We start from the raw sequence: 13,725 nt of genomic DNA, 5'->3' as shown, positions 1-13,725 counted from the left end.
TTGGGCTTAGGGAAAAGTAGCACTGATGAGCTGCTTGGAGCCCATGGCCAGTGACTACACTCTCCTTTAACCTTCTTCAGAGCCCAGTGAAAACAGGTAGCTCATCACTGTCCTTGGCAGCCACCTGGTGCTATTACTCCTCTTTGGGAAGAAACTGGAGTGCTGTGCTGGGCCAGACAGAGGCAGGCAGAAAGCCAGGGGGGTTTTTCTTACACACACCCAGTAGAATATTCAGTTTCATGGGCTAGTATCTTTGGTCTTTCAGCCTTACCTTTTTCAAAATGGCCACAGAACCTTCAGCATAGCAAGGGGATTGCATAAAAGGTTGAGATTATATATGTTTTGAAGAGACTGAAAAGAGCACATTCTGTTTATGAATGGTCACTAGGAGAGCACTGCTCTTCATAGTGCCTTGCTGTGCAACACAGGGAGCTCACAACGATGATAAAAGAATATAAATTTTTAAAAGGATGAACGGAAATGTTCTAACATGGCACATAACGAGCCCCTGGAATTCATTACTGGGTGATGTTGTTATAGCACACACTTTAGTAAGATTCAAATCTCTGAAGATCCACCAGTGCTCAGGTCTAGAGCAGGAACACCTGGGCAAGCTGGGGTCACAGAAACTTACTTCTCCTGTGGAATATCGCTGCACAGTCCACCAGTTGCCAATAGAGTGTTCAACTCCACTCAGCTCTACTGGCAAAAACAGCTAGACTACTTCATGACTCTTTTTGAGGTGAGAAACATCCAATGTCTCTGAGCTATTGAATGTAGGAAAACCTCAGGGAGCATTTTCCAGCCTAAAGTGATTTTTCTCTTTATCTGCAGGCAGTTACTTTTTCTTTCATCTGTGAAGAATGGAAAATTTCTCAATTCTTCTCCTTCTTCTATGCACAGTCATCAGAAAGGATTCAGAGTCTTGATCCTCAGCACATTTAATTCAATGGACTTTTTCCATTAACTTTGATGGGTTTTGTTTCGCTCCTTTTGCCAAAATGGTTTCTCAAAGTGCTTTGAGATCTACAATCAAAGTCCTGGATAAGCTAGGGTAGAATTTATTATTATTGTTCATCTGGAAGTAGCTGAGTTATTTCATCTTCTTACAATGACTTTATAAACTCCGTTGCCAGCAAAAAGGGAGAGAAGATGCTGGACTTAGTCACAACTGCCTTTGCAAAGGCTGATGCACTTACAGACATCATCAGAAAAGTTTGTGCTGTTACTTGTATTCCTGATTACAGCTAAAGTAGTTACCAGCTGCTTTGGCAGTTCTGAGCTGGGTCAGACTGATCTGCCATGACCAGCACCCATATCCCTCACATTCATGCGTGTTTTGTGAGTCACCACCCTCAGCATCAGGTCTGCCCATCACCTTCCTTGCAAGCCCTTGTAAAGCTGTGCAGTGGAGCTCCCCAGGAGCAGTTCAGGGTATTTGCAGAGATTCAAGTTCTTCTTAATGCAGTCTGTGTAAAGGGGATAGAGATGCAGACCACCATGCAGCTGCATAGGCTGCGTGTTCTTATCCTGGGCACAATGCTCATCACAAGATGGGGGGTGCATACACCAAGCCTTAGTGAGCCAAGCCAACACCCAGCAGCACAGAGAGAAAAGCACATGGGTCCCAGTCATCAGAAAACGTCCCACTCTTGGGCCTGCTGTTCAACTTGCAAACTGCACTTTGTGTCTCAGTGCTATAAGCAAGAAGTAAGCTCTGCTTCTCCTTTTGCTATTTGGGCAGTGGAGGGGAGAAGAGAAACACAGGGGAAGAAAAAACCTGAATATTGGATTGAGTGTAATAAATGGTTTCTCAAATTTTAACTACTGCTAATGAGCTGTAAGGAAAAATAATATCTCATGGTATGAAAGGCATACTGTCAAACTGAGTGACAGGGCAATCTTGCAGCTATAGAATTTGTGGGAGTGTTCTTATTTTGCAAGTAAGGGTGACCATGGGCATGCTTTGTCTTCATTCTGTTAAAATACAGTCTTCAAGCCAAGAAAGATCTGATGTCCAAGCAACTACACTCAAATATACATAACATATATTTTACATATTTATACATATATAAGTACATATACACACAAATATAATGTTTCCTTGCAGTTCATTAACAGTATGTAAAATTTGGGAAGCCATTTATTGCAATCAATCCAATCTTAATTTCTTTCACACTGTTCTGCCCCCCTCTACTCCACTAGATAAGTAGTAAAACATATGCATATATATTTAAGTGCACTTGATTTTTTTTTAACTGGGATGATGAAATATTCATATACCAAGATTAGAAGCAAGTAATACATCTGGAGTCACTCAATCCCCTACTGGTGCATTTATATAAAGAAGAATAACTTGGAGCCCTCAGCAACCTCAGAAGTGGCCCCAGAAATCAATAGAAGCACTGAGATGTTTTTCACTTCTATTAAAATAAAACTGTTTGGGACAATTTATAGCTGCAAATACAGTATCACATCAGCCACAGTCCAGCTGGGGAGTAACTATAGAAGAACCATCATAATCTTGTTGACACCCATATACTCAGAGTATCTGCTTCCAAACGTTTTCTGAGTTTTCTGTGCACGACAGGTGCTGTTCTGCAAAATAAAATGTCTTGTTCCAGATCTCATTTTTAGAGAAGATATGTTCAAGGGGTTTTTTTTTTCTGGCTTACTATAGAAATAAATGAATCAGTCTGTAAGAGTGATTGGGGAAAAAGTAGCAAAAAGCCATCACAATTACCTTAAAAGAAAAAAAAATGAAGGAATGTTGAGTAGACAGACAGCAGGACCTATTTAAGCTTCTAAAGAAATTGCTGGAAATGAAATTACTTAGGCAATTGAAAAGCAAATGGAAATTGAAAGAATTTGCAGGACAGATTTCCACACCAACATGGCAAAGGCTAGACAAGCCCAAGCAGAGAGGTTCACCTCCAGTAGTGGAAGTGATTCTGTAGGAACCTGGCTTTGTGTCTCTGCTAGGAATATTTTAGGTACTAAAACTAGAGAGTTGTTTCCAATATGAGCAGAGGTATGGTGCTCAAGCTGTTCCTCATTACCCAAATACCTTCTTGCTCCAAAAAAACCAGGCTGTAGTGTATTGGCAAAGTACAGCTATTCTGGTTTGACTGGGTTTAAACCTGGGGTTTCTGCTGATACAATTCTGCTTCTTCATACCCCTGATCAACACAGAAATCACAGTGGTTAGGGTCAAAGGGAAGTAATTAAGATAGAAAGCAAAACCCTAGATGAAAAGCTCACTTTAATGATGTCAGCATAACTGTGCTGCAAATGTAACTGTCTGTTTAAATTACAGGTATCTAGACCTCCGAAAATTTGGATCAGTTCCTCATGGAGGCTTCGGGATGGGGTTTGAACGCTACCTGCAGTACATCTTGGGAGTTGACAATATCAAAGATGTCATTCCTTTCCCCAGGTTTTCTCACTCCTGTCTCCTGTAGCTCAGCAGTTGACTCACATGGAGAAAACCACTGGTGTTACTGTGTGTATATAACATACCAGGATATGACTGAATGTGTTTCAGTGGGAAATCAAGGAAGTTTTTATATCAATGAAACTCTTGGTCAGTTTAATACTGGGTTATTGAAAATAATGTATGTTCTGGTGAGATTATGGAAGGACACTGGCAGTTAATTTGATAGCAGCTCATGTCTTCAGTGCACTTCTGGAGTATTAATAAATCCCACTTAACTAAAGGGTTATGATTCTCATGAGACTAGTACATGCCATGGAAGTACTGAACAAGCACTGAAGGTAGGCAGGGGGTTTTATGTGAAATATTAATAAGGAAGTGTGACCTAAAATATTGTCATGGCTGTGATACACTTGCTACTGCTACGGTCAGGAAATGGCTACTGTAAAGCATGATTCTCCCCTCTCCAAGTCAAAAGCAAATATTGTTTACCTTGGAAAAGTCAGCCAAACCTTGCAAGGAACAATGTTGTACTGGAATTGCTGGAATGAGTTTGTTGAATGATGTTTGATTTTGTGAATCATCAATAAAGATGTACACTGGGTTGTTTTATAACTCTGTATGATTTCTTCTTCTGTTATAAAACTGTAGCTCTCAGCATGAGAGAGCGTCCTTCAGTGTCTGGTAGAGGTTTCATTTTCTGTGTAACCAAATTAGTTGCACAACTTTTGCAGAGGGTATCTGTTTTCTGTCTCCAAGAAAGCACATATTCACAGCAGACAGAAATGTTCATTTAGATGAGAGTCCATTCATCCATCCATCTCTCCAGAGCCAACTTGCAGTTCATGGTGGGGTTTTGTTGTTGCTTTGCTTTTCTGTTGTTGTTGTTGCGAAAATCTCTCATGTGCTCATTGGACCAAGCAGTTTGGTCTGTATTGTGAAACAACCAACAGATGCTCCCAAGCATTGCTGTGTATTAAGTAATTGCTTATCACTATAGGATCTGAACTCCTTGGCAGTCTCTAATGGGTTTATGCTCTCAGCTTCTCTGCCAAGTAAAGAAATACTCATTTCTGTTTTGAAGACAGTATTATGGGAAGAGCAAGTGACTTGCCTGAGGCAACTGGAAACCAGTGATTTATTTGGGACTTGAACTGAAGGTTTCCAGCATCCTTCTTCCCTTCCAAATGATCACAATCCAGCAAATTATCATTTGCATAGTGCTTGCTACTCTGGAGGCCACTATGGCTGGAGTATAAACCATGTATATAAAGGGGAAAAGCAAGTGGCTTTCCTGCTGATGAACCCCATGTATATGGGCACACACTACAAGAAGTGGCTGCAGGACAGCCCTGAAAACTTCTTTTCCAAGTAGATGGAAGAAACTGGAAAACTGTAATCAACTAGTACTGCACTGGTAATTCTGCAGTCACAGTTCTCTCTGGTAAGGCTGTGCAGAACTGCACCTGCAGCATCTAAAAATACCTGTTTATGTCATGTGGCACCTGCCATGTCTTGGTGTGCTCCATGGCTGGGGTTTTTACCTGTTATGGTCATGCAAGCAACATCACCATGAGGTCATTACTTTGGGGGGTTTCTTGTGTGCACTGAGACATCTCCTGCATATCAAGATGTTTTTATGTCTCTTTCATCCACTTGATTAGGCAGGTGTTAATTGTGTGTTTGCTGGTTTGCATTTCCCAGTACAGCCCTGAGTTGGCAAGTCTGGTTCCACAAAACAGTTTGAGCACCTGCCTTCCCTTTGAAACCACTGAGAAGCTCCCACATCAGACACTGAAGTATCTTCCTGCATTTGGACCATCTCTCCTTTAGTATGTTATCTAAAGTGTTATTGCTGGCCTTTATGTTTTGGAATGATTTCTCTGCAGAAAGATGTGGAAAGAGTACAGCTGCTAAAGAGCCCCATCCATAGCATGTTCCCTAAATGACTTGCAATGAGCAGGTGTCCTTATTGAGGTCCTTAGTCACAGTCACTGTAAGTGAGAGCGCCTGAACTGTAAGCCTATCTTCTGAAAAAGAGTGGGGTGATGGCAAAACATCTCCTGTCCACTCTGCTGGCAATCCCCAACAGCAGCTCTGGGCTGCCTGTGTTGGTTTTGGCATCAAAGGGAGGTTGTTGATTCTGCTCTGAGATGCCAGATCTGATGGGCAAGGTGGGGCTAAACAGCGACAGGTGAAAAACAAAATGTAAAAAAGAAGACAATAGAAGGTGCCAAAAAGTTCTGGGTTAATGTGACATGAGTCACAAGTTACTGGGAAGGACACAACTGCTTCAAACAGGTTTGCAGGGTGGCTGTCAGGGTGACAGGGCAAGAACAAAGAACTGGTCTAATCCACCTTTTGTTCTTTGCCGTTTTCAGAATTTGTTGTATGACTGAAGGTAAAGGTTGAACCTTTGATTTGCAGATAAGTAGATGTAAGTAACAAAGAAGTAACAAGGATGCACTGTGAGTGGCTTTTTGCAAGTTTCCAACTAGGTATCCATGAGGAGCAGTCTCCCCAGTCTTCTCCATGTCCTGGTTCATTTCAAGGTGCTTGATGAGCTAGGTATCCAGTCAGCTAAGGGGACATTGCCCTTGGGTCCAAAAGCTAAAAAAAAACTACCCCTGGTAATTTGGCAGATGAAGCAGGAGCTGAGCAGGGTGGTCCCAAGAGAGGTAGCCAGATGGCTCAGAAGGGGAAGGAAAGGTTGTCTAGTCTTGGTAGCAGCTTTCAACATGTGCTGGTTTTGCTGGTGGTGAGAGAGAGAAGAGGCCGAGGCCCTTTTTGCATTGTGATACTGCTCAGGGTTAACACTGAGATTGGCATTCTTGTGAGAAACTTAATTTATGAGTAGACAGCAAGTGTGGGAGCCACTGTTTCCCTCCAGGCTGGCATTGTTCACCTCGTGTTATGTATATATAACATGGACTGGTGTTGCCAAGGAATGTGACATGTTTTTTCTGGGATGTCCATGTGGAATGTTGTGGATTTCCTTTGAATCTCCTTTCTAGAATGCAACGGAAGTTAATCTGGAGGACGGGGAGGTCATTTCTCTTGGACATGTAAGCAGGGAAATGCACCAAGATTTTAATTTAAGCAGCTTTCCTTGCTACATCTTCTCTCAGAGTCTGCGCCCTGACAGTGGCTGAAGCCAGATAAAAACTGTGACACTTCTTCAAACACAAGGCTGTTACTCTTTGCACACAGGAATCAGCTCTTAGGCTGACTGCAGTGCACAGTGGGGTTTTAGTGCTAGGGTGTTTTTAGTGCCATTAACAGTCACTTCTCAAGCCCAGGTGACTAGCACTGTCTCTGCTAGCATTATTTTGTGAGTATTTCTTGAAGTTTCAGTTTCTCAGTAGCCCATGCTTGCCTCTTTTCAAGTTTGTCCTCACTTTGAGCTTCAGAGGAAAGAATGAGTGTCATTGATTACTGCGTCGGTAGCTTTGCAACATTAGAACAGAGTGATGGGAGATAAAAGAGCTACACCATAAATTTTGCATAACTAAATGCCAGCCTCTCAGAAGAGTGTTTAGAGGAAAATGTCTGGTTTTTTCACTTCAAGAATATCAGATAATCCCTTCACTTAATTTTTTAATGTGTAAGATCAAAGTATCCCAAAGTACTCTATTTTCAATTGAAAAAATAATACCTGCAGAACTAATACCCTGTTCCAGTCTTCTCATTTTTAAATCCACAGGAAAGCAAATGCGCGCTTGGAAGCTAGGAGTAGAGATTGCTGTTCTCTCCTTTATGATTTACATTGTGATACTGTGGCAGTGCTCAAATCCTGGGCTGTTGTACCTTCTGTATAAGCAGAGACAAAAAGGTACATGGGCCAAATGTTTAAACATCAGCAGACCAGCACAGGAATTTTAGCTGAATTACCTGCATTCAGGCCCCCAGACCTGAGGGAAACAGCAGCAAGGTGCCCAGGTCAGCAGTTCTCTCTCTGGTTTATTTGGTAGCAGTTGTAATTTATAAGGCATCGCTTGTTTGAGGGAATGCCAAGACTTTGATGGGAAACGTGAAGTACAGTTTTGCTTGTTGGACTAATATTGATTGTTTTGGGAATAGCCTATAGATGTGCTTTTCCTCAGGGGGTGAGGGGGGCTAATTTGCCAAGAAACACTTTTGTCATTGTTTCCATTAAATGTGTATATAGAGATAAACGTGGCTTTGCTGTTGCTGAAACCAGTAACAGCCATTATGACTGTTGTTTTAGCCTTTACCTTACACTTAGGGACAAATGAGAGATGGGTCCAAAGGAGAAATAAGATTTTGTATAAAGATTGACGGAGTTCTAATTTCCTCAGACCTATCCAAAGCAGCTCAAGCCACAAAAATGGTGGTCTCGGGAGTGAATTTATTGTTTTCTCTTACTGTTTGTTGCAGAGCCATGACCTTCAGAAGGGTTGTAAAGTTTTATTTTATGATCCTGCTGATAAAGAGACATGTAATTTACTATATGCGTTCTTACAGACTTGGCTAACAACAAGTTTGACCCAGAGTTCAAAGAAATTATGGCTCCCGTTGTTTTATGGCTGCTGTGCCGCAGTGTCTGCTGCACAAGGTGTACAGAAAAGATGCTGTAAAGGGAGAGCTTTCACATAAAGGGCCAGAGAGGGACAAGACCGTATGGCCATTTAAAAGTCATGTACCAGCTACATCAGAAATTGTAGGCTCTATTGTGAGTGAAATACAGATGAAATTACTTTAGAATCCATGTAGCTCTTATTGCTGACACTATTTTACTGCAGAAAATTGAGGCACAGAGCAATTAATCTGCTTGCCCAAGGTTAAGGAAGATGTGTGGCAGAAGCATGGAAGTGACCCAAATCAACCAAATCCCTGCTTGGCGCCTGCTCATGAGACTTCCCTCTATTTGCCTTTGGGTGCACTGCCACACCAGAAACAAGGCAGGATGTTTGCAACTGATCTGGTTTCAAATGCATTTTTGGCATTTCTAAGATCCTAGACTGTGCTTCAGTGATTTTTATCTATCCCTGTATGTCCTGAGGCCTTTCAGAGATAGCAATCCTGCTGTTTATTTTTATTACTCTTAAAATTGATTTTTTTTTCTGAATAATTTGAGGCAGCCTATAGAGTAGATTTTAAATTTTATTTGCAAGGCTTCATCTTGCGCTTTGCTCTTCATTGATATCTGTGTGTCTTCCTATTTTCAGCAGGTTAATGTATTGCTACTTGTGCTGAAAGAATGGAGTTCAGAGTTTTTAGAAGTCAATGATCATACAGGTTGCTGGCAAAAAAGTATGCAAACTGCTCAGAATGTGGTCTGGTAGGAGGCCTTGGTAATCATGTAAACATTTAAGTTTCAGTATGGAACTATTCCCTGCTATCTGTCATGGCTTCAAAAAGAGGCTACATTTCCAGTCACAGTGGAAAATTATTACACTTCGCTGACACAATGTTTTTTTAGTAATACTTCCATGGTGTCTTTACCTTCAAAGTGATTTTTGAGCAATAATTCTAGTATCTCTGATGGCCCTTTGAAGATCCTGGGCTCTCTGTGCTTAGTACTGTGGTTAAAGCTGTGTTAAGCAGGCACATGATCCGTATTTTTCTGAGAACACAGGTCTCCCATTTTCTGCTTGTCCCCAGCTTTGCTGCTGCTCCGTTGATGAACGTTGTGGCCAGGGGCTGCACATCCAGGAGGAGACAGCTGAACTCCCACCACAGCCAGCCCAAAGGCTGACTGACCCCTCAGTGTCAGTGCTGCCAGGGCTGTTCACACAGCTGGGACACTCCGGGTCAGTGACAGATGAAGGGACTTGCCAGAGGCTGTGGAGGGAAGCAAGAGGCAGGATGGGGTTTCATTTCCAGGCTGCACTGTCAGAGTTGAGAACAGGTTTCTCCCATTTCTGCACGAAGTTAAGGAAACTCAGTGCTCAACTGGTAGCCAGTTTGCAGCTCCAGGAGATGCAGCTGTGAGCACTTACCTACTGCAGAGATTCTGTCATCACTGTAACCGAGGAGGTCTCCTTTTGGCAGGTTGGGCTCACATGATGGCATCTCTGTGAAGCACTTGAAATGACCTCTGCAGCTGTTTAGTATAAATAAATCACCATGTGCTTTCAGGCTGGCTCAGCAGCGTGTAAGTGGCGTCATAGCTGCCGAGATGGGGCTCTGCACAGCAGCTGGAGTTCTGGGAAAAGCATGCTTTAGGTGCTTCTCTGTAAACATGCATGGCTGGTGCTTCTCCAGATCACCCTACAGGGCTGAACTTTGCCACCTGCAAAACTCGAATAACCACACAAATCAAATCTGAGGGCCTGGTTTATACAGTGGCTTCAAACAGTCTTTCAAATTCCATTATTACTAATGGCATTAATAAATTATTAGTGTTCACAGTGATTTAGGAAGTATAAAGTTCAAGTATTTAAAAAATTTCATGGGCCTATTTGTTAATGAACTTGATGGATGACTTGCCAGGCAGGGTTATGTTGCCCTGTCCTTGGAGTACATGCTAAAACACGATGTTTTTAGGACTGCATTACTCCAGTCCCTAATTGAGATCCAATACCATCTGTAACAGTGCTGCCGTGGATAAAAGGAAGAAAGTTTGTGCTAAACCCTCTGAGATAGAACATTATGAAGTGTTCATTTCCCAGATCATTAGAAACTTAAAATAGCCATCTGGCCAAAACCAGAGATGCATATGCCTGCAACCACAGCTTAACAGCATTCAGCTGGGAGGGTGGCTGCCGTGCAGCATTTGGGACTGGCAACTGCAGAGCAGCTTTTGCTCTGATCTCAGTGAAATCTCTTCACACTTTAGACTTCTAGGAGATGTCTGTTTAAAATGCAATCAACATCTCAGCCAGGAATATAATAATACACTCTGGATGGGCTAAAATGCTTTGAAACCACAAGGGCATATCCCCTCCATGCACTACTCCAGTGATTATTTTCACTGTTAAAAAAGTGAAAATATTTCCATATTTCAGTCTTTGTTTGCCTGGGCTCAGCTTTATTTGGGAGTATATTGGTGTGTCTTAACTGTCAGCATTTGAGGGGCATAACAAAAGACAACAGGCTCCTGAATTTGCAAAATTTGACCTAAAGTATGATGGCTTTCACATGCTTCTTCCATGACTTGACACTGGTAGCAGCTGGGGGGTCTGAAAATAAGGTCTTTATGCTGCTGGCTTTGTTACATTTACCAGATGCCCCTTTGTCACCTGTAGATTACCTGCAGTAAAGCTATAGGTCTGCTATGAACACAGCATTCTGTATATTCTTGGTTCTCAGATGGTGAGAAAATAGGAAGAATGGAAAATAGGACCTGGGCAAGTCCATCCTCAGCAGCCACTCACTCCTGCTCGTGGTCTCAGCTTCCCTACTTGTATAGTTATACATAGTTTGTTTAGTTTATAATTCTAAAGTCTCACGTGCATAGTAGGTCTGTGTTCCAGTAGTTTTAGCTCTAAGCTGTGCACGGTCAACAACTGTAAACAAATGTAGAGATATATATTCTAAGTAATTTACACTTTGTAGAAGAGGCCTGGACATAATACAACAGCAATGACTTCCTTCTTCTAATAGAATTTTTAGTTCATTATATTGGCTGTACAGGTCAAGCTCATATCCTGGAGGGGTGTCACTGGAAGGAGGAGTAGGGGGAAAGCATCTGTTTTTATTCTGGCTTCTGTTTTCTCCAGCAGATATAATGGCACATGACCGTTGAGCCAACAGTAATCCAGTTACAAAAGTCTTCAGAGTTACTGCACCAACCAAATTAAACTTGATTACATCCAATTATGCTGAAAGGCCAGACAACAGCTCTTAGCTTGGGGTGAAGTAACTTCTTACAGTCGCATGTGGGGAGGCCTTGCAGGGTGTCAGGAGGATAATTGCTCGTTTGCTCTACCACAGAGCACCATCTGCTCTTGAAGTAATGCCTAAGGATGTGAGAGTACACCGGGGTCGGGTATGCAGGCAGGGCAGCACGGCAGAGATTTCTCCCTGCCTGTTTTATTATCATTTGTTTTATGGTTGCTTGCCCTGGGTCCAGTTGTTCTCAAAGCCCCATTGTGCCAAGTAGTGTCCATAGAGGGAGTCCTTCCCATGCCGAGCTGCCGGTCTCATCGGGGGAAAAACAAAGATGAAGTGGCCTTTATGCTTATGTCAGAATAGTGTCTGTGTCTGGAGCATTGCCTGGTGCACTTTCCATCAAGCAGTTGTACAATGGTTTTCTGTTTTGAGGAGGTGAGAAAAAAATGGGAAACCTCCTAGATTCCCTCACTTCCGTGGTAAAAATAGCAAAAGGGGGGGAGGTGGGGGAGAGAAAAAGGTAAACGTAGCTGCCAAAAATGTGTCTGGATCCTGGCAGGGAAGTTTGCATGAGGAGCTCATCTGTCCTAGAAAGAATCACCAGGTGCAAAAAAAAACTCTACCTGAGTCCAGAATGGAGAAATGCATTTATTAGTGTTCTGCCCCAGCTCAGCTCCAGGCAAAGTTATTTCTAAGTGTCTAATTTGGTGAGAGAAGTGGGACTGGGCTTCAGTGTTGACTGAATAGAAATAGGAAGTCTTCTTTAATAATCTTCAAGTGTGAGGATGGAAGTGTCCTCCAGCTGCATCCACAGACACCATCCAGCTCAGCACCCCAAGCCCCTCCCAGTCCTGCCTGGGGGGGTCTGTATCCATTCTGGATGGGATGTGCTGGTTCTGGCCAGGATCTCCAACAGAGACAGCACAAAGAAGGACCATCCACTCCACACAAGCCTATGTGCCTTGAACGCTGCTGACCTGCAAGTCATCTCTTCTCTGTTTCAGGCCTGTATTAAGGCATCAGAGCCCCTGTCTTTACCACAACACTCTACTGAAGATGCTTCAAACTGTCTCATTATCTGATCAAAGCACCTTGTGCTGCTATTCCCTCTGCTCATGGAAAGCAGCCAGTGCTGCTGGAGCTGCTGTCTGTCACAAGAAGGAAAGGACTGTCTTGTGGTTTGGCTTCAATTGCAGTCGTTCTGGGGGGCTTGCTGTGCTCTTCTGCGGAGGGTGGGAAGCTTGAAAAGACTTGAGTTCTTGAAAGAGGTGATTTTTTTTTTTTTAACCTTGAAAAATTCTTCATTAAATCAAAAAGCTGCTCCCAACCCGCTCTGCTGCAGGAACTGTTGCGTGAAGATAAAGTCAGGTCTTATTGTTGTGGAGCTGCATCTCAGGAGACTGAGCATTCGCTCAGAATTAAAAGCAGGCAAGGAGCACCAAGCAGCACAGCACATTTCTCAAGCCTTTCCTTCCCCCTCCCCGCCCCCCCAGTCTGTTTCGGTTTATATTAACCGCCGTATAGGCATTTCCAAGGGATTTGTGCCTGGCTGGGGTAGGTAGCCCGAAGCGTTTCAGCCAGCTGGTCCCTAAGCCACAGGAAATGCCCGGTGTCTCCATCCCGACTGCTTGCACCAGCGGCTGGGAGCGGAGAATTGCTCCGCTTGCAGCTTTCCCGTCTGCCAGCAGATGGCACAGCTCATTTGAATAAATTTGGAGCAGGAAAGAGCAACCGTGGACATTGTGGTTTCTTTCTTAGAAGTTCTGACTTTTCTGTTTCAGACATGAACAAGAAACCACACTGAAGGTTACGATTAAAAACCCCAGAGGTTTCTGCAGAAGAAAGTGTCACTTTGTTGTGCACACCAGCACAGTAAGTACAGTACAAGGGCTTTTTCTTAAAAAAATGTTTCTGTCTCAGCCTTACCCTTGTTCAAGGAATATTATTTCTTATATGGCATCTCTTAATTTCTCCCTTGCTATGTCTGCTAATTCTGCTGTTCCTCCTTCAGTTGCTTCTGCTGGCAGAGATGGATTCTCAATGGCTTCGCATAACTCCCTTGTCAGGTTTTTCCAACACAGGGATGTGGTTTTCACACAGTTTTCCGCCAAGGCTGCTGGCTGTTAGCTCACACTCCAGAGATTTACGCAGTCAGCTGGGGCCAGCCTAAGTTCATTCTCCACTGCCGGTTGGAGGAACAGCTTGAAGTTGGTAAAAACTGTTACGAACGTGCGAGCGCTGCCAAATCGAGCTTTGCTCATGACAGACATGGTCTTTAACTCCCAGGGGCACTGAGGGTAGCATTTGTGTATCCTCCTGGCCAAAAGCTTTAAGGAGGGCCAGCATTATAAGGCGTTGTAATGTTACATGCATTGGATCATATGTAATCTGGAAGCCTGATGCCGGAATTAACTCACTGTTCCCACTCTGCGTACAGCCACAGTGGAATTGGGGAGGCACGTTCACGTGCAGCATCTTTGTCTGAAGCATTTTTC

General features: G+C 43.2%; 1 protein-coding gene across 2 annotated transcripts in view; it reads left to right on the top strand.

The window, feature by feature from the left end:
• The window catches only part of NARS2 (asparaginyl-tRNA synthetase 2, mitochondrial), a 48,884-nt gene extending 44,836 nt beyond the window's left edge, over positions 1 to 4,048 (top strand). Inside the window, exon 14 of one of the 2 annotated variants that reach the window (XM_005485816.4) lies at positions 3,317 to 4,048. In XM_005485816.4, coding sequence (XP_005485873.2) covers positions 3,317 to 3,461 — 145 coding nt within the window. In that variant the 3' untranslated portion in view covers positions 3,462 to 4,048. Of the gene's footprint in view, positions 1 to 834 lie in introns of both variants that reach the window. The other variant, XM_074535015.1, reaches the window with a different exon arrangement.
• The last annotated feature ends 9,677 nt before the right edge of the window (positions 4,049 to 13,725 follow it).

This window comes from Zonotrichia albicollis, chromosome 2 (genome assembly GCF_047830755.1).
Source record: "Zonotrichia albicollis isolate bZonAlb1 chromosome 2, bZonAlb1.hap1, whole genome shotgun sequence".
Classification (NCBI taxonomy): Eukaryota; Metazoa; Chordata; class Aves; order Passeriformes; family Passerellidae; genus Zonotrichia; species Zonotrichia albicollis.
This window is presented reverse-complemented; position numbering and strand designations above follow the sequence as displayed.